The sequence below is a fragment of the Zophobas morio genome, unplaced genomic scaffold, assembly GCF_036711695.1.
Source record: "Zophobas morio isolate AGI-343-1 ecotype UQ-CSIRO unplaced genomic scaffold, CSIRO_AGI_Zmor_V1 ptg000513l, whole genome shotgun sequence".
In the NCBI taxonomy this organism is placed as follows: Eukaryota; Metazoa; Arthropoda; class Insecta; order Coleoptera; family Tenebrionidae; genus Zophobas; species Zophobas morio.
In genome coordinates this window covers 41,117-66,334 of record NW_026972616.1, presented here as the reverse complement: position 1 = coordinate 66,334, position 25,218 = coordinate 41,117, and the positions used below count along the sequence as shown (strand labels likewise).

The 25,218-nt window shown below is 31.6% G+C and overlaps 2 protein-coding genes across 2 annotated transcripts; one reads left to right on the top strand and one right to left on the bottom strand.

Annotated features, from left to right (window-relative positions):
• Positions 1 to 2,475: 2,475 nt before the first annotated feature.
• LOC135121167 (uncharacterized) lies at positions 2,476 to 5,226 on the top strand. The gene is made up of 17 exons (XM_064045473.1): positions 2,476 to 2,481; positions 2,720 to 2,873; positions 2,932 to 2,997; positions 3,052 to 3,225; positions 3,280 to 3,429; positions 3,478 to 3,586; positions 3,633 to 3,773; positions 3,869 to 3,923; positions 3,986 to 4,066; positions 4,120 to 4,200; positions 4,250 to 4,368; positions 4,429 to 4,505; positions 4,552 to 4,622; positions 4,676 to 4,732; positions 4,797 to 4,892; positions 4,949 to 5,078; positions 5,135 to 5,226. The coding sequence occupies exons 1-17, from the start codon at positions 2,476 to 2,478 to the stop codon at positions 5,224 to 5,226; spliced, it is 1,659 nt and encodes a 552-aa protein (XP_063901543.1).
• A 5,892-nt stretch (positions 5,227 to 11,118) lies between these two features.
• LOC135121165 (uncharacterized) lies at positions 11,119 to 16,043 on the bottom strand. The gene is made up of 17 exons (XM_064045472.1): positions 16,000 to 16,043; positions 15,872 to 15,926; positions 15,714 to 15,815; positions 15,576 to 15,619; positions 15,442 to 15,516; positions 14,924 to 14,986; positions 14,251 to 14,361; positions 13,981 to 14,070; positions 13,752 to 13,842; positions 13,476 to 13,606; positions 13,354 to 13,422; positions 13,177 to 13,278; positions 13,036 to 13,125; positions 12,859 to 12,924; positions 12,716 to 12,802; positions 12,400 to 12,472; positions 11,119 to 11,158 (listed from the first exon to the last, which is right to left on the bottom strand). The coding sequence occupies exons 7-16, from the start codon at positions 14,344 to 14,346 to the stop codon at positions 12,419 to 12,421; spliced, it is 876 nt and encodes a 291-aa protein (XP_063901542.1). The 5' UTR covers positions 14,347 to 14,361; positions 14,924 to 14,986; positions 15,442 to 15,516; positions 15,576 to 15,619; positions 15,714 to 15,815; positions 15,872 to 15,926; positions 16,000 to 16,043; the 3' UTR covers positions 11,119 to 11,158; positions 12,400 to 12,418.
• Positions 16,044 to 25,218: the final 9,175 nt, after the last annotated feature.

Genomic DNA, 25,218 nt, shown 5'->3' with positions numbered 1-25,218 from the left:
ATTAATCCTCCCTACTTAGAAACTGATTGCAATTAAATGTTCTACAATTATTACCCAACACATACCTTACGAATAGAACCTTTACTACTAAAGAACTCCATAAAGTCTTTTATTAGAATTCTTAAAGTATGCTAAGGCACTCTATCATCCCCTTTCCTTTTTCTCTATCTACGAGCACGTTATGCCACAATTAATAAAAATAAAATTGGCTTACTTCGTTGGTGTTACCGCTTTTTCTTGTAATTATATTTTGAAATTCACTTAACTAGTGTTAATAAACATACAATATTACTTGACAGTGCTCAAGGCATGGTTCTCAACATGAAAGTAACGATTATAGATTAAAGGAGGATACTGCCTTAAATCTTTAGTGTCTCACATTAAAACAATGTCCCACAGCATGAAGGTTGAATACTCTGAAATTACAATTGAGGAGAGACTAAGACTTGTATAAGAGCTTTACCTTATACGGAAACTAAATCTACAAATCATTTATTATAGAGCATCAGTGGGTGACTAACAATCAAAATTATTATTCAACATGTAAAAGTAAAATTAATATATTGCTGTATTATCACGGGTGTACTACTGGAAGAGCCACGATCTGGATAGGGTAAAAAATTATACTAGGCCAGCTGCATTCTCAAAATTACTTTCTACTACTCTCGTTATGAACGAGCCCCCACTAGCCAAAGCTGAATTAAGCTTAAAACTACAACTTAAAAATATATACTCAAATAATATTATTAAACACGCAGGCCCGCCAAAGGCATTTTAAACGAGTTTACTTCTTAAAAAGACAACTCTGATTTAGTATTTGCGAATCTATTTACCTTCACGGTGTTAAGTAATACTTCTGAACGATTATTGGAATTTTATAAGAAAATTTTATGCAAAGCTGATATGTGCCCAAATTTCAAATTCATAGCTCGTTTTTTTTTTTTAAATTTTTAATCCTTGTAAGAGAGTGATCCTTACCAACAAATTAAAAAAGTTAAAGTGATAACAAAGAATAATATCCCAATAAGAAAAGATATTAGAATGGGTTATAGAGAGCACGCGACTGGCAAAAAAATATTTGAAACAGTACGCTAACATCCAGAAACAGATTCTAAAGTGGAATTGAGTGTACATATAACGTCAACCCGAGGCTTCAGTCCTATGGTGGTGGCGCAAGCTAATTCAATAAATTTACCTTGCTTTCTCTGTAGTGTTACTTAGAGACGCTATAGTTAATCACTAAGAACTACGCGTACTAGAGCCAGTAGTAATCTATAAAATTTGTACAGGCCGCCACTTTTGTACGATTTATAAAAACACAAAAGCATAGCCATAAACAGAATGTATTAATTGAGCGAATAAAACCGAGTAATAAAACATTAAGGTTACCTACTTAGAAATACTGTCGTACTTCAAAGTTAACAAAAAATGATAAGCTCTACTACCTCCCATATTTTGTATTACTGTTACTGTTGTTAAATTTGTTACAAGCCTCAGATATTGCCATAAAACGATTCCATTCTCCATATTCCTGCTTTTTTGGTAAATTAAAAAATAATGATTGTATCCGTTATAAAACTGTCGGCTAAGTTAACTAAGAAAAAAACAAATTACAGTTAAAAGTAAGTTTCAAGAGCGCGGTTTTGTGTGCTCTCCGATTAATTTTCATTAAGTAAACAAAAATATAACATTATTTTTATTAAAGAAATTGTAGAACTTAACTTTCTATGTATAATTTTTCACTTCCTATTGGCTATATTTCGTTTAAGTTCTTTCCTGTGATTGGCGCGAATCCAATTCAATGTTATTAAAAGTAGTTTTATAGTTAAAAAACTTATCAAAGAAAGTTTAAATTATTTCTGCAATAATGTTTGGTAAATGATATTTAAAGTCACCTTGAAAAATTATCTTTAATGGAATTAAAGTACACATAAGCATTTAAATTTAAACAACTTTGTATATTTTCTGTGCAAAAAAAAATTTCAAAAAAAAAGATTTGGATATGTAAGTGCCACGTAACTCTCAATAACTCTTTCAAAATCTTATAATTACAAGCTTGCATATATAATAGACAGAAGAGTTAATATAAATTTATAATAGTCTTCATTTTAATAATAATAAATTATCTAAATAGAATGTAATAATAGCTAAATCTGTTGAAATTTCACAATAAATAATGATAAGCCTAACGAGGGGCGTGCTAAATAACAAAGCGAATGAAGCAATGTAGGGAAATTCTCAAGTTTTAAAGGTGGTTGAATTTGCAGGCTGAAAGTCTTCATAAACTTGTATATTATATATAGTATAGCAATATAATAAATATAGATAATATAAAATATATTGTAGATAGTAAAGTGATAGAAAAAAAAAAATTTAAAGTACTTGAAAGCACTGTAAACTTAATTTAACCTTTAAGGCTCACCAAGCGCGCCCCACCCACATATATGTAAGACGAAGAAAAATAATAATCGTCACATGACCGCAAAACAAACATAAGCCCTTGAACACATTATAGACATAGCAAAAAAAATTCTCTAGCATCCACAATGTGCTTTAGCACGTGATTATTTATTTAAACAAATATTGTAGAAATCTACTGGAGTTTTAGGATGTGAACTATAGTCATGGTCTGGTTACGGTTTTTACTGTTTTAGTTATATTACTACTTTAATAGGCCATCCTTAATTTTTTTATTATTTTATTCCTACACATATATTAGTTTGAGAAGTCTTCAAATAAACATTTTAAAAGGCCTTTCTCAGAGCCTACCAACGGGATTAATACAGCATGTTTAAATAAAAAAAGTAAAAAAGAGCAACCTACAGTGGATAAACCTCTTGAAAGTCTTAGCCAAGATATTAGCATTGAAAAAAGTTCTATACATATTAATTTGATGCCTCTGATTATTAATTAGATTCTTGCTAACTTTAGGCAGTGATGGTGGCTTAGCATTTTTTAGTTCTTTGAAAGATTTTGTTTCTGAAAAGACATACAAAGGTAATTTTTATGATGTTAACATAATATTTAGTTGTATATTCGAAAATTATACAGGAATTTTAGACTTGGGCTTCCCAAGAATGACGGAGATTCAAAGGCAGTCCATACCGCCTCTTTTAGTGGGAAAAGACGTTCTTGCGTCCGCTAAAACAGGTTCTGGAAAAACTCTTGCTTTTTTAATACCAGCGGCTGAACTTATGTACAAGCTTAAGTTTACTCCTAGAAATGGTTTGTTATTTTATAATTGTATATATATATATATTATATGTCCTTTTTATACAGGTACTGGAGTCATTGTTATAACTCCTACACGAGAGCTAGCTCTCCAAATTTTTGGCGTTGCCAGAGATGTTTTGAAGTACCATAGTCAAACTTTTGGTATAGTTATTGGAGGTGCTAATCGTAAGGCCGAAGCGGATAAGCTGAATAAAGGTTATCGTTATACCGTTTTTATTTATATTTCTTTACTTATGTTACTAGGAATAAATATTCTCGTTGGCACACCTGGGAGGTTGCTCGACCATTTGCAATCTACGAAAGGCTTTTTATATCGCAATTTACAACAGTTAGTTATAGATGAGGCTGACAGGTTTGCTTACTTGCTTGTTTCAAGAAACTATAAAAACTATTTTTAGGTGCCTTGAAATCGGTTTCGAAGATGAAATGAGGCAAATAGTTAAAGTACTTCCTGGCAACCGTCAAACAGTGTTGTTCTCGGCGACCCAAACTAGGAACGTTGAAGATTTGGCCAGAATTTCTTTGAAAAAGGAACCTTTGTTTGTTTTTTTCAATTATTAATGTTTGATTTATTTGTTTATAAATATCTAGTAAAGTATTTTATATTAAATATTACTTCTTTGGATACTTTAAGGTATATCGGCGTGGATGATGATAAAGAACACTCTACAGCAAGCGGTATAGAGCAGGTAGTTACCACGTCTTGCCCCCAGCTACATTAGATATAATTTCAAAGAAACACATTTGTTAGGGTTACGTGACGGTCCCTCCAGAGTACCGTTTTTTACTGCTTTTCACTTTTTTGAGGAGAAACCTTACCAAGAAAATGATGGTATTATCATTAGGTTGATCCCTAGTTGTGGGTTAACTTTGCTTTGTTTATAGGTTTTTATGAGCTCTTGTAATTCTGTAAAATATCACGCGGAACTTCTGAATTATATTGATGTTCCTGTCATGGATATTCACGTTTATTATATTATTCTTTGCTTTTGTTTTTCTTATTATATGTGAGCAGGGCCGCCAAAAACAAGCTAAAAGGACGTCTACTTTCTACGAGTTTCAGCAGGCAAAGTCGGGTATTCTTCTTTGCACAGACGTGGCTGCTCGAGGTCTTGATATCCCCGCCGTCGATTGGTGAATGTATATTATTATTATTTAAATAGCTTACTTTCTTTTTTTCGATAATAATTGTAGGATTGTTCAATTTGATCCTCCAGACGATCCCAAGGAGTACATCCATCGCGTTGGGAGGACGGCCAGAGGACTGAATGGTTTCTATTGGTTACCTCATTTTTCTTTGTTAAGTTTATTGGACAGGCAGGGGGAAGGCTTTGCTTTTTCTTATACCGGAAGAACTCGGCTTTCTACGGTATCTTCAGCATGCTAAAGTGGGGCTTCGTAGATCGTTGCGTTGGTCTTGTATTTATTTTTTTAATGACAGGTTCCCCTGAGCGAGTACTCATTTCCTACTAATAAGCTGGCCAACATTCAATCTCAAGTATATTTACTTATTAATAATATTATTTTTATATTACATTACAGAAAACCTTTATGTTCTCTAGCTTGAATTGTTAATAGAAAAGAACCATTATCTCCACAAGTCAGCAAGGGATGGCTTTCGGTCCTACTTGCAATCTTATGCCTCTCATTCTCATAAAGTACTGCAATTTTTTATGATCCATATTTATAACTTAATTATTATATTTTATTTCAGACAATTTTTGACGTGCAAAAATTGGATTTACAAAAAGTCGCTCTTGCTTTTGGTTTTAGAGTTCCTCCATCTGTAAATCTTAATGTTAATGCCAGCAAAAGCAAACTTATAAAAAGGCGCGGCGGAAGAGGTAATTTTTATTTAACTTAGCAGTAATAATTGGTATTGAAGTCTTCCATTTTTTAGGCGACTTTGGAAAGCAGAGAACAAAGAATGAAAAGTTAAAAGTCTTTAAACATCAGGCCAATTTAAAAGCGGGAGTTCAGTATTCTCGCTAGCAGTTTATATCAATAAATAAGTTTTTTCGTTTTTTTTTGTAACACTATAGCGTAGTACTACGGTTTCTTTTTACCGGTAATGCAGAGTTATATCGTACTCGAGTCAATTTATATTGGTACTTTATCCTCTCAAGTATCTTTTAATAAAATAGTAACTGTAAGAGCAAATAGTTTTATTGGTAGACTTCATTAGCCTTGAATGATATAGTTATTGACGTTTTTTAAGAAAACTTAAGCCCGTAAAAGTAGGAGCTTAAAGGGAATGTGAAATGGTTTGTTAACTTGCAAATAAACACGTATATAGTATTTGTGGCTACGTACTTATCAGAGAGAAAAATCCCTTGGGTGTAGTGCCTAAAAAGTTTTATAAATAGTTTATTACTTAGTTACTTTTTAGTTAAGAAGTTCTATAGCTTAAACGAAGGAATTACGCTAAAGGACACTTAAATTTACTACACATACATAAGGCTAATAGTTCTTTCCTGCTACCTATACGCGTAGTTCTTACTTAATTAACATAGCACGTCTGACGTGGCCCTGCAGGGGAAAGCCAGATAAAGTTTATCAAGTAAGTTTGCTTTTAACAACTTCTTTGCCATAACACCTTTTCATGTCTATCTTTGATGTCCGTTGCGTCAGGCTTCAATTATTTCCTTTACTCAATGCATTTTTCTTAATTTTTCAATATACCTGTTTGTTCTGTTTATATCAAAAATATTAAGCTAGGCAAATTCGTTATTTCAATATCTCTGAAATCTGAGAGAAGGGGGTTGCTCCCAAGAGCATGTGAAATTCTTATACTTTATATAACCGTTTTTGATTGAGACCACCCCTTCTCCTTGCAATCACTTGACTTTAGCAGAGCCTTTTTATACATTTGGGTGGTTTCTTCACAGATGCCATTAGACTGGTGACTATTTAACGTGATAAAAAATGTGATTTAACTTCATTGTCTTTAAAGTACTTACCTAGCTCTCAAGGGTGACACCTTACTCCACCGGGCTGGCCCCTTTTTCTTGGGTACGGCCCTTCTTCAAGCAGTTTTGCTCCCTTCGGGTTGAATGACACCATTTTTAAAGTCTCTTCTACATCACTCGCTATAGTAGAATTTTTATATAGCTTAAAAAGATCTTTATAATTCGTCTCTACCGCCACAACTCTCTCTTAAACTTTCCACCTTCTCGGGGGCGATATCAAGCTTATATAATGCCTATAGTCACTAAAAGTTACGATATTTTTTTAACGGTTACAACTAGATTTTTCACTGTTTAAATTTCTTGGTCAAGTCGTTCTATAAATCGCTCCATCTATTTCAACGCTTAAGCAATATGTTTCCTATTTTGTAAGTACTACTAACCCTCATTAATACCACTGTCTCCCCTCATAATTTCGATATGGCAGAATTCCACTGTTATTTCTGGCTCCTATACTCGTAGTTTTCCCCAATTAACTATAGAGTTTCTAATGCGACACTGAAAGTGAAAGCGAAAAAAAAAGTACGCTGATGACACGGCCTATCAAACTTTCCCTCCCTGGTATTCAAAAACATACAGTCTTATTTAACTATACTTGAGGCATGGTTTTCAACATGGAGGTTAATAATTAACGCGTTAAAAATTAGTCTTACAATTATAACAGGAGGTTGCTTCCCCATATCTCTAGTCTCTCTCCAAAGTGAACTGTATTTCCTCGAAGTAAAAAAGCTTAAATGTCTCGAGGGTATATTTAACGACAGCGGTTACACGTTGGCTGACTGTCTATGCACCTACTGCCCGACCTTTTCCTCGAGCAAACATATTTACCGACTACAAATACTAGAAAATTGCGTTCTGAGAATGGTGGTGGATGCCTCTTGGTTTGTGTGCAGCAGTCAACTACCTTGAGAGTGTAAACTCGAGCCTATTTAGGGATATCTTTATAAAACTTCACGGATTTGGCTTACTGAGGTCCAATAGTCACCATAATATACTAATTAGACAGGCTCTTGATTATAACTCATTGGTAAACCATGTACTGGTGGTTATAACATTTCTTAGACCTATTAGAGAGAAGTATGGTCCAAATTATAATTTATTAATATATACTTTATAATGGTACTAAACCTTAACTATCTTATTACATGCAATATTGTTATTACTTTGGTATTAAGTCTTTATTGATATAACTAATTAGTTTAGTAAAAGCGAATCCGTTTTCGTGTATGGCGAAATGAATCGTTAAGGATCCACGTTTTTCGCACCCTCAATTAATAGAGTGAAAGTAAATTAAGCAGCAACAATAAATAAATTAATAAATGAAAACTCGTGTGGGGTGGTGTTTTTTATTTTCCTCCCCCTTTTTTAGTCTCCCCTTTTAATTTCTTCTATTTAGTAAAGTTTACATATCGATGCTCCTATAAAGACAACTCTCCATCCCTGTGAAGTATTTGCCTATTGAATTTTATTAGAATCTTAGTTTCACACCGAACTTTATTACAAAATATGAAATCAGTATTTTTGTTTTCGAGGTATCATTTTATTCCTTAGGTAGCAATATCGGAGGTAAGGGACAAATAGCGTGATTAAAATATCCAACATAGGAACAAATATAAATTTATATATATATAATAACATACTAATTAGGTAATTTTTTTTTTCAACATTACAGGGTTCACATATATTTAAACTTTAGAGGTCATGGGGCCATCCTTAAGTAATCTTTTGATCAATAGAAATTTATATAGGATGAAGGCTCAATTACTCGATAGTTCTCTAGAAGAGTCTAGAAGGGAAAGAGAAGATGTGAAAAAAGGGCTGAGGACTTTTAGGTATACTAAGAGGTAACAATGTTATAAACGCTGTTTTAGGTTTGGGGGAATTGCTTAATGTATGAATTATTAAAGAAGTTAAATAGAGTTGGTATTTAAGCACTACTAAAAACGTAGCTGGCCTATATAATTTATTATATAGAAATAATGATTATGCTTGTTCTATAAGCTTTTTCTACGTTCTACCAACGGATGGCTACACCTCCCCCATTGGACATTTCCCAAAAAAAATAAAGTGGGTTGTGTTATAACTTTTATATGCAAATCGTAATTTTTCCAAAAGAGCTGCCAATTTCTAGGGAATCGTTACAGTAATTAATCAAAATATACATAAATAAAATGAATAGCCGGCTATTTTTCTTAGCAGCCTTTCAAATTATTATATAAATATAATTTTACTCGCACCCAGCTAAAGAAATTAATTATAGCCTAGAAGTGTTTATGAGTTAACGATGTTAGGTTTACCACCACAGCAGAAAGTGGACGCCCACCTTAAGGGAGCATAAAATTATTTAAGATATCAGATCCTAACAAATGCCTCTAACGAAATGGTTTTTTGTAATATGACTTTAAATTACCCATCTTAGGTATATAAATATGTGGATATATGAAGTTGGTATTTACAACGATTAGTTCGAGCGTAACCCTTCGGCTCCGTTTTTTGAGCGTGGTGTCCAACTATTATAAACGTGCGAATCTAAGGTTCATATATCAGTCGGAAGTCCGTGTTTTGCAGAAAGTGTAGTCTAAAAGGAAAACTGGACGTACAGTACGTGCGTGTCTATGTTTTACACATGCGCTCTTGTTGGACAACAGTTAAAAAGTAAGCAAAAGAAAAAAAAATTATATATATAACCATACGAGCAACCAAAATTATACCGCATATAAGGCAAGGTTTAACTCGAAATACAACTTAAAAAACATCTACTTAACCATATATTAACCCCTTACAGGTTGCCGGTTACTAAGTTTACCATTTGTCGCCTAGGTCCAATTTGCGAAAGTAGGTCTATGGAAACTGACCCTAAACGTCAGGCTAGGTCTCTGAAACAATCTCTGGTAAGTTTGAGCACCATGTTCGAACGGATTAGACAGCAACCAAAAAAACATAAAAAGTGGTAACTTTAGTGATCAGTAAAAGTAAAACAAATCTATTCTATGCCTAAAAGTTTTGCCTGTTAATGGGGTAGTAATTTATTCATATTACAAAGTATTTATCAATAAACATAACCGTCGTACAAAGATAAAAAATAATTTTTTATACCTTAACTGACGTTCGTCAGACGTAATAGACACAAATAATTTAAACAAAAGACAGTCAAAGAACACGAGTTATAGTATGGAAGAACAAAACACACCTCACCAAGTTTTTTACAGGGGAATTTGATCAGTGATAAATTCAATCAATAACCAGAACTTCAGCTAAAGAAAAATGAAAAGAAATTAATAATAAGGGGTTCTTTTTTTATTCGGGTCAAATTAGCTATGAGAGATGTTATAAAAACTTTGAACACCAAAATTAATTTTTACAAATTCACAAACCCTTTGTAAAGGTGTATACAGAGAAAAAATGTGTAATAAAAGTGTTGTTGTACCACAAACTTTAAATTTTAATTTTTTTCAACTATTTTTTCTTATTAAAACTATTTAAATAATGAAAAAATTTAATTTTAACCAAAAAAGCATTAATATTTGTATAACTTCTTAAATTTTATATACCCAGGCTCATATACGAAAATATTAATTATAACCACTCCATTTCAGGTGTTAAAAGATACAACATAGTTAAAAAAAACTTATTATTGGTCTTATAGGCTTAAAACTTGTGGAACTAATACTTATAAACAATAAAATAATAAAAAAGCATATATCATCTTACAAAAAATTGTAATATAGGGTTAGTCAAAGCTTAAAAAAACTGTTATTTTATTAATAGCTTTTGAGCTTCATGAGTATCACAACACCCGCCACCTACCTGTCACTTACAAACAATATGCAAAAAGAAAGAGAACGGCGGGCACGTTATCCCCTATAGTTGATAATTAGTGTTAAATAAATCCCCATACAGTCATCCCTTATAACGATGCCACAAGAAATAAAAGAATTTAGCCTTTTATAGAGGGACAAAAATATGCCATTTCGTGGGGAAAAAGTCGATGGCCTACATTTCTATGCCCTTGCGTTTGTTATTCTTTTCTTTTTATTAGCATTACCTAATGAGATCTGCATATTTCGCTATTACACTGCTAAACTAGAGGCCTGGCCCTCCAGATTTTTAAAATGATACTTGTCTATGTATAAAGCCCAACCAAATTCTAAAGAGATTTTAATGACCTTTTACTTGAAAACTTCAATGTCTTTAGTTTCTTCCCAATCACATTTAATAAATTTTTGTTATTTTTGTTAAGTTTGCGCCCCATCTCACATGGCCTTTGCTGTTAAACTGTAGCGGTTGAGAAGATATTGCAAACCTTAACCGCGAGTATTTTTGGCAGTAGAATTTAAATGCTCAAGTTATTTAAATTACTGTTCGATATTACTTATAAAAAGAAGAAATAGAAAAATCTTATTTTATAAGCACTGAAATAATACTTTGTTGACTTTTTAAAGACTCTAACGCATAATTAGTAGGTCCCTTCTAAAGAGGTTTTGAGCACGAGGGCTAACCTAGTGCGTACTCTCGTAGGAAGCATAGACAGCTATTCCGAGTGCTACTAAACAACCGGGGACATACTAAACTCAATCCCCATCTTTGATAAATTTTTCTTCACGCCAAAAAGTGGATACCTACCTTAAGGGGGGAGAAAATCATTTATTAAGGTACATAATCTTACACCTCCAGGTCTAGCGTGTTAAAATACCGCTTAAAAACAGCACCAGGAGAGGTATTTCCGGGCACTAGACTTCAAGGCCCCCCTACTTGTCACCAGCCTCAGTACAATCACAAATGATTTAAAAAAAAAAAGTACTGTCACGTGTGAAGGTAGCCCATCAGATTTTTCAGGGGACTATTTTAATACTTTGTTAGGATACGTTTTGTGCAAAGCCCGAAATGCTTACGCTATTGTTTTACAATTCAAAATGTGAACTTTAACAGTAAAACGTTAAACGCAAGTAGAAAAACACCTAAAAATACATATATAATTTAAAAACATTTAACTTTTGAAGCATGCTTATAAAACTTCTTAATTATAAACCTAAAAGCAGTGTATAAATACATGAATTAACAAGAGTATTTAATATAGCTTACAAGTAATAGCACTAATAATATAAAATGACTATCCTATACCAAACAGCCTTTTCGCATAATTTTATTGAACAAACCGTAACGCCCTGTTTATTACCGAATAAAGTGAAAATCAGTATCTTCATTAAGTTGTTTTGCAATACAGACAAAAGCTCATTGCCACGAATAAGCCCTTTGTATTTTTTTTTTCTTTGTGCGACTTTTACACAGGCATTCCATCCAAATTTTTCAAGGTTCTTACTTTCCTTGGTATAGGCTTTCTTTAGAGCGCGTTATTACTTAATTTTTTTAGATTGAGGCGCTTAGCCTAGGAAAATAGGACGGATTGAAAAATTAATATAATATAAGCTCATTGATACTCCTTATTTTCTTATCTATCTTGCTAAGTCCTTCTGTCAAGACTTCTCTATTGCTCGCCTTTTTCTGTATCCGGTTATTAACAACTTTTTTTTGCATAACTTAATAATTAAGAAATTATAAGTGCTAATAAACTTGTTAAAAAACGTTTGTTATATATATCGGCGTATGTATTGTTATAGGAAAGTCCTATCGTTTCCTATCTCCTATTATGGGGTAAAAGTAAGGCAGAGCTTTTTTGGACCTTTATCCGTAAAAATAACCCCTATCAGGGTTAAGTAATGTTGTTATCCATAAGGGTTAATGAAGCACTAGCATGGTTTTACGCTGGCCATTTAGCACTATTTATCAGCACCATTCTTAATTTTAAATTGGTCCTTGAGTATTATTTCATGCATTTTTATAACTAAGAAAGCTAGTGTAGAGTTACTCTCTTCAACACAAATACACTTATTTTATACTTTTTGTATTATGGGATTCCTGGCAATACATTTTTATAACTACTTTGGGGCTGTTTTATGCCTACAGAACTACTTGAGTAACAAAACAGTACCCCAGTCAGACGTGAACACCAAGTAGATAAACAGGTTTTTTTTAAACAAATCATGATATTAATAGAAGCGATTAAGTTTAAATGCAAAAAAGCTACAACTAACAAAAAAATCATTGTACTTCGTAAAGTAATTTTGCCTTAAATTTACAGAAAAAATAAATAAGATTAATAGTAGTGTATACAACTAAAATTTAGTAGGAAACTTTTCACTTCTGAGGTTTGGTTTCTTTTAAGAATCGGTTTTCACTATAACGGAGAGAAGACTTTTGAAGAGATCAATTTGCTGTTAACGCCGATATCATAAAAGAAAAAATATATATATAATTTTTAAGACAAAAATTGTAAATAAAAAGCCTTTGAAAGAAAATAACTCTTAAACTACATATCAAAAAAAATTAAAAAATCTCTTATTTTTCTCTCAACAACATTTGGACTAATATTAATAACTCGTTCTTTATCTTTATAACATTCAGAAACATTCCATAAATACTTTTTAAAAAAGGGAATAAAATATAAAAGCAAAGACCAGGCGAGCATGCTGAATTTGGCAGTCAACCAATGAACGAAGTGCAGTTTTTATGCAAGTCCCTCTTCTTGAGTCCCATTCGTTGAACTTAAAGGAAAGAATTTAAAAAAGCCAAACAAATATAAAGTTTTTCAATGAGAAACCTCTTGGGAAATAACCACAGACTGTTCTTCAAGAAGACGCTCGACTTTACTCTTCTTTTTTTGAAGCTTTTTTTTTATTTATTTTAGTAATAAATAAATTTAACAAAAATAAATAATTTCAACTTCTATAATTGAAAAAACGACTTTAATATTATTGTAGTAATGTAAATAACTGACATCGTTAATATCTGCATCGAGATGCTCGAGTTTTTCTCTTTGTATCTGCTCTGAATTCTTTCCAACGAAACGGCCGAAGCTCAATCCCAACTGCCGTTCCGTATAAAATATTTAAAAGAAACAAAGGCAGAAGGGCCACACCTGCCCTCCCTCGCAAGCAATCTTATCTCGAGTCTTTTTGTTGACCAGGTCGTGCAATGTTTCCTTGTGAACAACGAGATCATTTTCATAAGCCAGTGTTCTCTGCATATAATAATAGCATAAAGAAGACCCAATTATATCTAAAGAATATAAATTTCAACCAATCAAAAAAATTACCTGGACAGAAGTTGTTGTCAAATGTTGAGCATGCAAAGGTATTACAACGGAGCGAAGGTACCGGTGTCCCTTTTAATGCTATTAATAATGATATATATAGAATAATATAAGAAAAATTTAACAAATTTCACGAAGAAAAGGGCCAGTTCCTCGAAGAGCTTAGAAAATGCCAGACTGGGCTCGTCGGCCAGAGAATCACTATCTCTCAGAGCAATCACACCCTCCCGTAGTTTGTTATACAACGCAGAAGAATCTGAACAATCAATCGTACGTTTGTAGGAAAACGTTTTACTATTGTTACTGTTACTATGTGGTATGCATATATACTGTTATAAACTTATTTGGGATAAAAGTCTTAATAAGTTTGCATAACAAAACGTAAGGGCGATAGGAAAAACCGAAGTAATGCTTCGTAATAAAAGTAAAATTTGAGTCCAAGATGGCCAGCGGGGGAGAGAGGGCCAAGCAGTATCCGTATCGCTCAGAAATCTATAATAAGATAATGTTAAACAAAATATATAAAAAGTTTAAATTTTGAAAAAAATACTGAAAAACTATTTTTAGTAACTAAAATTGGTAATTATTTTAAAAATATTGAAATTATTATAGTTTTTATACATCAAGTACTTTATAGTTGCTTGACTCAAAACACTGAATGTTTGAACTTTTTGGCTTCAAGCAATCCACGGGGTTATCGCTCGCAGGCATAAAAAAGTCCTTTTTTAATACAAGTTAAAATAAATAATTACCAATAAACAAAGGTTAAAATATAAATTTGTGATTTTGTATTACATAAAATATATATGTATTAATTGTAAATATATTTTAGTAACTGCTAATGATTTGTAATATTTAATATTAATAGTAAATCATAAGATTTGTATAGAAAAAAAGTACGGCAGCGTCGCCTTCAAGAAAGTCCAATAACAAATTTGACTTAGAGAGTTTTGGGTGGGAAGCGAGGCTGTTTAAATAAAACTCCAAAGAACACATCCGATGCAACGTGTCCTAAAAAAATCGTATATATGATTCACTAAAAGATTAACAATATTCTTAATATCATGAAATATTAATATAAAAAACCTATAAGATTTTTGATATGTAATAAGTAAATTTCATCTGGTGTACTAAAATTTTCATAAAAAAAAAATTATGCTTTAAAAAAAACTAAAAAGTAGTATAACTGAAAGTAAAAATAAAGAAAATGAATATTAACCCAATAATTTTCTCAAATTTATTTAAAATAAATTTAAAATATTTTTTTATATCATAATTCCATATTTATAAGTTTATTTACTATTTGTTCGTCTTATTCTCAGTTTTATACTTCTCTTTCTTAAATGTTAAATACGTTAAAGTTATTCATTTACCTAAATCTTTTTTTTAATAGTACGAAAATAAGTTTAAAATGAAATTATAATGAATTAAATTCATATAAGATTGATAAGTTTTCAAAATATTTAATTATTTTCTAAATATATGATATACGAGTTTAGATTTATAAGAAAATAGATTAATTTAAAAACCTGCAAATGATATAATAATAGTTATAAGAAATAAACTGATCAACCTCCTCGTTTACTACTGTCAGGTGGGTGCTTGGCAAGCCGGGCAGAATGCAACAAGGATGTTGCTAACCAAATATAGCAATAAACGAGTTAATAATACATTATTCGTTGCACACATATATAATCTGCGTATAACTTTTTTTTAAATTAAGTATAGAAAAAGTTTTAAACTAAACTGCTAATTAACCAACGCTTTGTTTAGTTATTAAAGAAATAAAATTATTAAGTATTTATTACCTGCGTAGTACTATTAAAAATTTATTAATATCTTTTAAGATAACATTAAAGTACTGTTTTTTTTTTAAGCCTAATGTTATCGAGAATTAAAAAAATAGTATAATAAAATAAACATTAATAAGTTTTTAATTGACTGTAGTGTAAAAAGAAAGCTTTCATGGTCGATAAGAAGCTTTTACTCCTAGTATTAAAGAGCTACAACTCAATATATTTATCTCATATATTAAAGTTTTACTAACGAAATACAGCTTTCAATGAAACAATTATATATAAATTAACTTACAAGGGTCAAACCTTGATGAAGCCACACAAAGTGGTTGTACCGTCTCTTGGAGGAAGAAAATAAATTATTGTTTTTCTAAATAATAAATAACAGAAAAGTAACTAAATAGAGAAAGAAATAAGTAAAAAGTCAACCTTTGCTTCTACTATATACTCAAAGTGAAAACCGACTGAATCATCTAAAATAAAAGCAAAGTTTCTTAAGTAAAAGAACATAATATTGAAGAATAAAAAACAAAAGTAGAAAATTTGAAAAGGAATTAATATACTAACTGATCTTTTCGGGATCTTTAACAGTTATTTTCAGAATATCAGAATCTTGGTTAAAGCAGGGGGAAAGGTCAGCTTCGGACTGGATAACCAATTTAGTTAGCCCTGGAGAGATACATTGTATTATTAGTTTTTAATAAAAAACATAAAAAAATAACAACCGGAATTTTCATATAAGTTAACTTTAGAGTTAAAAACTGTAGATGATTCTTCGTCCTATTAAAATTGTAATAAAAGTTTGTTAATGGAATACCAAATATTATACGTACAACCTATAATAAAAAGAAACCTGAAAACTTTCTTCAGAACAAGTAGAACACTCTGTATAAGCTTCTTCCATCATATCTGCTTACTTCAACGCAAATACTAATTATTTGAGTAACACTAAAGTAGTGTAATGTGTAAAAAAGCAAACCAATCACCTAACTTGTGGGATCCTAATTTGATAAGAGGGCCCATCCAGTTTGAACAATGCTTTAAATTTTGACGTGGCCTCAAACCTTACTTTTTTTTGCTGGTTAGAGATGTTGTTTATTGATTATTATATATTTTAGTACCTTTAAATCTCTATATAATAATTCAAAAATAGAGGGTGCTTGAAGAATACAAGGTTATTAACTTTAAGCTTTCAAAGTAAAAACACTTAAAATATTGGACGGCTATTGCCCCTCTCTCTTAAAAATGTGTTATGTAGGGACTAAAACTAGTTTTAAAGTGAGTTTATACCTAATGGACCTTTTTGGACTGTCATTACTATTAACTTTTATGAGCCTTCTTAAATAACAGCATGTAGCCATCGTTTTAATTACGGTATTAATAGTAACTTCGGTTTTTTGGTTTGTATATAAGCTGGCACCCTACCACCATAATTTCTTAAACAATTATGTTAAATGAGCCAAAATTCATGTATATTATGTATATATAGATTATTATATAACTTTCAACAGCCGTGTCAGAACTGTGCTATATTCTAAAATTGTTTAATGTTTATAAATAGTGAGGCCAGCCGGTTCACAGATTGAACTGGATCTCTTGGACCTCTTATCGTAACTGTTTCTATCTTGATATAAGTACTAAAAATTAATCATATATTTATAATTAACACTTTTCTATAGGCTAAAATATTTTACCCTCTTCGTATAAACAAGGTTCCTTCGTTATTTTTGGTATAAGTAGGAATAAATGTATATAAATACATTGTAAATATATTGGACAATACACTTCAATTTTAAAACAAGGGTAAAAAAAAAAAAATTAAATTATACCTGTATGAGGGCTTGCTTCCTCTATTTATACCGGGCCAATATGCTTAGTAAATGCTCGTTGCCAATAAAATATTTAAACTCCTTATATTTACCTTTAGATTTTCTAAATTTTATATTTTAAAGATGCATATAATAAAAAACAATTCATTGCCTGGTAGACTGCTTTTAATTTTTCGGAAGCTAGACTTTTTCTAAATTTTATAATTAAGAATATTAAAAGAAAACAATATGACCACCAGCTCTTAAGATTTTAAAGAGCATACAAAAATCTATTGCCTACCATATAAGACAAAGGCTAAGACCCTCTTTAAATATTATAGTATACAGTTAACTTTAAAGAGATTAGTTTCCTAAATAATTAAAAGTGATATGAGAGTAGGTAATCCTTAGTCCTCATTTCAGTGTCTATAGTAAAAAAAAAAATTTGCATAAAGTTTTACATAACTTTAAAAATTTATATATTCCCCGAGAACACATTTAAAGTAAATTGTAGTATTTTAGTTTCAGTTTGCCTATCAACAAGGGTACTACTTCTTGTCATTTTCGATATGCACCATAATGAAATAATTCACAAGAAAAATAGCTACCTAATTAAATTAAAAACTAAATAAATTAACAAAAAAGGATTTTCATTAGTCGTGATACCAATACTGATTGATTCTTCGAACCGTTCGAAAATTACTATAAAAAGTAATTTCTTAAGAACTAATTTAATAAAAAAGGTAGTGAAATTAAATTTGATTAATATATCGAATCTGTTTTTTTTAGTATGAATAACGGGAAGTTTTTACAATAAAAACAGCTGACAAGCTTTACTATTAAATATAGTCATATCAATTTTACATTTTTATTTTTTAATTACATATTATAATATCCTATTTTTATTTTACCATAAATTATAATAATAACCTTATAATTAAGCTCACTAAGGGAAGTGCATAGTTGTATTAAAAAATAATTATTTCGTTTTTACTTATAACGTTTATTTAGCATATAACGATAATGCCCTACTTTCATAAGTTGTCAGCGTATGCCAGTTGTTAAATTATTGACGCAAAAAAACCAATGTTACGGTTCGATTTTTGTTGGTGCAGCTTACACCCTTTGGTTTCGGTGGTTTCGTGTTCATAAATTATGTCACCTTATACATGTACATATTTTATTTTACAGATGTATTTCTTATACATATTATCTTTTAAAATATAAGCCTTACACGATCTGACCTTTTCTCTCGACCATTTGTTACCGTTTACCTCAATTGAGCTTTGAAGTGTTATTTTAATGTAACTATATAGTCGAAATATGTTTGACTAAGAATAAGTAAAAAGTGTAATTTATTTAAATCTTTGCTAAAAGATAATATATTAGATTATTTTTAAAAAAACCAACGGATGTTCTTTTATTGTTTGTTTTCTTTGAATATATAGTCCACTCAGTAAGCAAAATATAGAAGACAAAAGTTTATATATAAACATATATATTTTTTTTATTTATTAAATAAAGGTTACCGGCTGTAACTCGGTGTGTTTGGCACTCGGGGTCAACGCACTTAGATATTCAAGCTAGGAACTTAATATTGCTACTTATCTTGTCTTGCGTAGCCTTCTGAAATAGCACCGAAATAATGAAGAAAGCTAATACGGTGATAACACTAGTATCTACTAAGATAAGGATACTAATACTAGTACCCCCCATAACAATACGTAACCGAAACTTCTTGAGTGAAATGTCTGTATAGAATTTAGATTCCGTACAGCACGAATTTATATTTTAATAATTGAGGGTAGCTATATAATGCGTATTAGGTAGATATATATTAATTGTATGGTATGTAGACTATCGTTCAAAATTGTTTCTGTTTTAAATTTTTTTGTAAAAATTCTAGAACGCTTTAATTAACAATTTGTTATATTGATTCCTTATATATATAAGTTTAGATTGAGATCTATTTAATGTAGTTTGTATTAAAGGAATTGCTTTCATATTTATCTTTATCTCTTTTTAAAGTTTAATTATCGATTGAAAAGATTTTGCACGTGACCCCTTTTGGTGCAAAGTTGTTTTAAGCTGTATACGATATTTTCTTGCTCCCTCCACCATAGGGGGTTTTTTTTAAGCATTTGAGTGACTATAAAGTATAGCTTATTTAGAGACCCTTAATTTAATAATGCGTAAATTTTTAATCGATAAAGAACATGATGTAAAATGTCTTTTAGATCAAGGCAACCCCTATACTGAGATCACTCGTGAATATGGTGTCAGTAAGACCACAATATCCCTGATCAAACCTCAATATGATCGAAATCTTCCTTGCAATGTACCTGAGCATCCAAAGACCTTAAAAAAACCGGGATATAGCTCGACTTGTACGATAAGTGACATTGGTGCAATTGAATCAGCACAGAAAGCTTCAAAAATCATAGAAATAACGTTAGATAGACCATTTTCAAGATCGACCGTGTCGAGAGCATTGCATTCTTCAGATCTTCATACGAAAAAAAAGGTAATTAAACCCACTTGGACAAAGCGTCCCAAGCGACTAAGATTTGAGTTTGCAAAGAAGTACGGAAATTGGTCCATTTCTGACTGGGAAAAGGTAATTTTTTTCGGGCAAGGTTAAGATCAATCGATACGGCTTAGAAGGTATTAGGTGGTGTTGGAAGCAATCCGGCGATAAACGAATACTTGATTCACCGGGTGGTGCAAACGTATAAACATGGGGAGGATCGGTTATGATTTGGTACTGTATAACACCTAAAAGGGTTGCATATATGGAAATAGTGCTAGGGAGCATCACCAAAAAGCACGTATTTAAACATTATTAAGAATGGCCTACCAGGAACATGTGATTGGTATGGCCTTGGCCTTAATAAAATGGTTTTTCAGCAGGATAATGCCCCATGAGTCATGCTGCCCTATCGGTTCGATCATGGCTCAAATTACAGTCGAACCAAGTGCTAGACTGGCCCCCGCAAATTCGTGACCTCAATCTGATTAAACATGCATGGGGAAACTTAAAGAAAAAATCGGGATCATATGAATCAGCTTCTGCTAACTTGGGCGAGCTTTGGACACATGTACAATCAGAATGAAAACTATAAGATCGGATCAATGCTAGAATCTGGTTGCCAGTATGCCAAAGAGGATACAAGCAGTGATTCTGGCAAAAGAGAGCTATACTAATTATTAAAACCTCGTTTATTTTTTTCTCTACGTGCAATATTGTTTCTATAATATTACAACTTTACGAGCTCATATCTCTTTAAATTAAGATCAAGTATTAACAATATGTAGCTAGAACATAGAAGTTTACTGGATATAAATTTTAAAGTTATCCATTACGTTATTAAAAAGTTATTCTATATTAAATGAAAAAATGCAAAACATTGAAAACACGGGTGGTTCGCTCATTCTTTGTACTCCTCTCTTTCTTTCCTTTTAAGTGTTTACCGCGTTTTTTTTGTTGTAGTTTTACCTTGGTCTAAAGGATCAGCGATATTATAGAGATAATAATTTTTTTTCCAGAGGTCTAGAAGGGAAACTAAAACATCTAGAAAGCGTTTTAGGCGAAGTAGATAAATAACTTATAAGTCCACAGGACAACTAAGCAAACCCTAAGTTAACTAGTTTTAGAGGTTTTTTTCACAGATTAATAAAGTTTTTTAAACAGTATCCACCTATAAAAGCCAGTAAAAGTGAGTTTTCATCGTTGAGCTGAAGACCTGATATATAAGTTTTCGCATCTTCCCGAAGAGGACTTTAAAAAATTTACTCATTTTTTTGATTCGGAAATGCTTGAATATTATATATATATAGGCTCTTGAATAAGAAAGCTTAAAAGAGTCTTCTAAGGTATCTTTAAAGAAATGAATGTAAAAGACGGCAAACGAGATCTAGAAAATCAAGGTTTCTACCCGAATGAGGTTATAAAATGCGAATTCCCTGCCCTTGGTCTTTAATGTAATTTTTGTGATGTTGAAAATATTTGAATTCATTTTTACCTCCTGAGAACATTTTAAAAAGAATAGCAGCAGAATTAGACAATTTATTCCCTGACAGTTATACGGTCAAAGAAAATTTTTTGACTTTTTTGTATAGATGCGTTAAATGCCGAAAAACCAGTATGCGCCAACCATTAGGCTAAATACCCTGCTAATATAAAAGATTGTATTTATTACCTTAGGAATGCGCCTCAGAAAAATTATACTGCATACCGGCTAGTCACCTCGAACACCACACCAAGAGTAACACTGGACATAATTAAGCTCAGGCGAGCACATAGAGCTAAACTATAAAATCCTTTGTGGAACAGCAGAGTCGACAATCTTTATGAAAACTATATTTACACCAACACAACTATCAATGAAAAGCTCAGAGGATGTACTACATAAATAGCCCTTTTTAAAAAAAATGTTTACCTGTACGTATCACAACCTCTTACGGAACTCTCATTTGATTATTACCCAAATCTGTCGAAATTTAAAGATAATTTTTAGGGCAAAAGTGTGAGGTTTGCAAGAAAAATTGCTGATTGGATTTTTCTAATAGTTGTAAGCGACATTTTATCTCCCTTAACCTATGTTTCACGTGCTCATACCAATTACTAAACGTGTTTTTACACTTGTCCCACATTTTGTACATTTTTATTTCTTTCCTGAAGGTATGAACGCCCTTTCTTCACAGGACTATAAATAAATTGATTGCTCCTCCTCTTTTTGTCGAACTCTCCGAAGTTCAAAAATTAACAGGACTACCTCTGTCCCCCTTGGCAAAACGTAAAGTACGCGACCACCTTCAAATCCTATAATAGTTTAAAATTTAAACCCATTTTCACCATAGAAGGGCTTACACTTAGAAGACGCCGTTCAAAGACGCCATACAAAGACAGGGCCTTACAAGTAGATTTTAAAAAAAGGTTAGTAATTTTTGTTAAACGAGAAGTTCCAGTCTTTTAAAAGATATACTGGGAAAATCAACTACTATGTTTAAATACCGCCGATAAAATATAATGGAAAAGTACAAACGCGCACGAACCCAAAAAAAAATATCCGAGGCTCCGATAACTTGCTCATGACAAATAAACAAAAGCCAATCAAAACACAGACATAACCACTGCATTTCTACATACTGAACTAACCGAAATCTGTCATACATATTCTTACCACAAGTTTTATATTAACTAAAACCATTCGAACCCCCTTCAAAAATAATTCCTGAAGCAACACTACAATGCGCTATTGAACCAAAAAAACTTTATACGGACTAAAAGACTCTGCCCTACTCAAAAAGCAGTATAAAATACCGTTACCTACCGGCAGTAAACTCCAACCACCTCCCACGCAGAATGAAACTGAATCTGGAACACTACCGACTCCGGGGCTCAATGAGAAACGTAGGTTATACTACTAGAGCTGGCCATTGCATATGCTACAACATTACTTGGACAGTTTATGCACGATAGTAACGACACATCTAGAAATGCCAAAAAAGGTGTTATACTACCATTACAACCGAAAGAGCTGAATTTAGAGATCAACGATTCCCCAAAACACATGGCATCTGAATGATACGGACCTTCTTGGACCGACCCACTATGACTATCATAGCACGAGGAGACAAATAATACTCGTAAACGGAAACCTTATTCATTGGGAATCTATAAAAGACAAAAGTCCAAAAATCATTCTGTGAAGCGGGATATATGGCACTCAGTAAGCCAATATCATATATGCAGAAAGTAGAAAACCTTTTAATTGAATTATCAAATGAACCAATCAGAGTGCTATTTACACCGACAATGAGGCCGTGAAGAAATAGGGCGAACAAACGCTTCTAATAAAAGACTCCAAAACGGTTGGTGATTTCTCATCATTACGAGAAAAAAAGAAATGCAACGAGAAAACTATGTTAAACCTATATACTCAAGGGTCAATATGGCTGAGTCATCTATAAAAACCCTTTCTATACAAAACACAAAAAAACCTTCGATTTTATATACAACATAAAAATCACACCATAATATGGAGTTATATTAATAATTACACCACACTAAACAAAAAAAAACCATAAAAACAATAATTAAAATATAAATTAAAAAAATCCTTAATATTTATGGAATAAACATGTTGGCAGGGCCATGTTACATAAAATCGTTATATACAGATATGGTAATTTATTGTTCCTGACGTATTTTTTAAAGGGGGCCAAATTAGAGTTTCTACGAATCAAACTAAATTTAAACAAATATACGTAAATAGAATGCTTTTTTTAACCTTTCATAAAGGTACATTAACGGCTTGATTGCCTATAATAAAATAACTACCGTAGTTTTGTTCTCGATTTTCTATTGTTAGAGCTCTCAGTATCGCCCGAAAACTTACTTTCCTACTTGGGAAAAGTAATAGAGAATCATGCTTTTCTGGTGTTGCTAAAAATGTTGACGGTAAAAATCCTATTCCAACTTATCAGTTTGCTTTTTAAAGAAGTAATACTCTTGCTAAACAATCTTAAGGTAAGTAGAAAAGAAAAGTTACGCACTTAACTCCAAAACCACTTTGGTTTTTTAATATATTTTTTAGAAAGATTTTAACTGGATATGGAATAGAGGAGTGTTATATATGAAATGATCAAGTTTGCATTTTCGCATATTAAATATAAATTACAATTAAATCTTAGCAGTAGCCCTTTATTGTGCTTTTGGGCAAAGAACTGTCGACCCTAATTTACTCAATGCTGGGGTTTCCTCGGGGTCTTACTATGACCTTTTTTCTTATCCTCATACGGATTTGATATCCCTTTTTTTCTACCGCTCAACTTCCTTAGCGTTGTATGTCGATAACACTATCATTTATAGCAGCTTAAAATTTAGTTAGAGAAAAGAAAGAAAAGGGTACTAAAAAGTTATCTCTTATTCAGATTTAATTGGAAGCACAAGTTAAATATCTGATTGAAATATCAAAAACGCGAAGCACGCGTTATACTTATTCGCAAAAATAGTTTACCTAACCTTGATGACAAATTAATTGCCTACAAAGCTATTTTTAAACCAACATAGATAGTCTGCAGCTAATACAAAAACCTTTTTAAGAACGCTTACAGAAGCTCATCGGTACTTGAGATGTTACCAATGGTATGTTAACAAGCGCTTAGTTGAGAACTGCACCAAAGCATCAGAAGACTATTTAAGACTATTCTCTATCCTTTTTAGTGTTACACCCCCTCTTAGCACTCAAATTGGTGCACGTGATTAGTTAGCCATTTTTGTCTATCTTATAAGTATATACTCCGTTTATACGCTCGAGGAGAGACTTAAGTTGTGTTCCTTTCCTCTTGATTGGTGGCGCACTTCCCTTGCTGTGGTTTCTATTCTATTCTATTCTCGTATGATCTGTTTAATACTATTCTGGTAAATCTGTTGTTCTCTGTTATGTCCATTCTAGTCAGTCTTCTTGTTGTCCTTCTATACTTATTCCTTTCCCTTCATTTGTCTCAATATATCAAAATAATTGTATAACGTTATCTATTTTTTTGAATCATTTTTATACACTACGACTAACCATATTCATAGAAGTGACGTTAACTTTTAGTGCGTAACAGATTATTGTAATGGATTACTAGCTAATTCCCTAAATTATAATATCTTCTACTCCTCTAAATACAGACGACGGAAATACCTTATTATGTAAGAGATTAACTTGAATTGCATATTTTTTAAAGAAAAACTATACTATAACCCTGAAAATACTGTGAACAAAGTTGTATAGGATAAATAGTAATAATAATAAATATTTATTAGTTGCAATATCTATATTAACAATAGAATAATAGCGTCATATTTTTATTAACAAATCTTTTAAAATGTAGCTCTAAAGGTAGTAAAGGTTTCCTTTTGACCTCATTACAAAAAATGTCCTTGCATAGGTATTCTAATGCTAGCAGTAAAAAGCAGAATCTTCGCCGGGAGAAACTTCTCCCGGGCCCTCTCACTCAGGGGAATGTAGATTAAGCAATTTAAGTAATTTTACTTATTAAGACTGTAGCATACCTGTGCAATAAATAAAATCGCATATTTTACATCCGGAGTTTATTGGGAAGAGCGCGGTATATCACAATTTGTTATATATAATATTAAGATGTATAATTTTCACAATTTGTTATAATAATTAAAGATACTAAGTTATGTAAAAAGTAAGTATAAAAGAGATAAAATATAAAATATGAATATTTCCTTCGAGACAATTTAT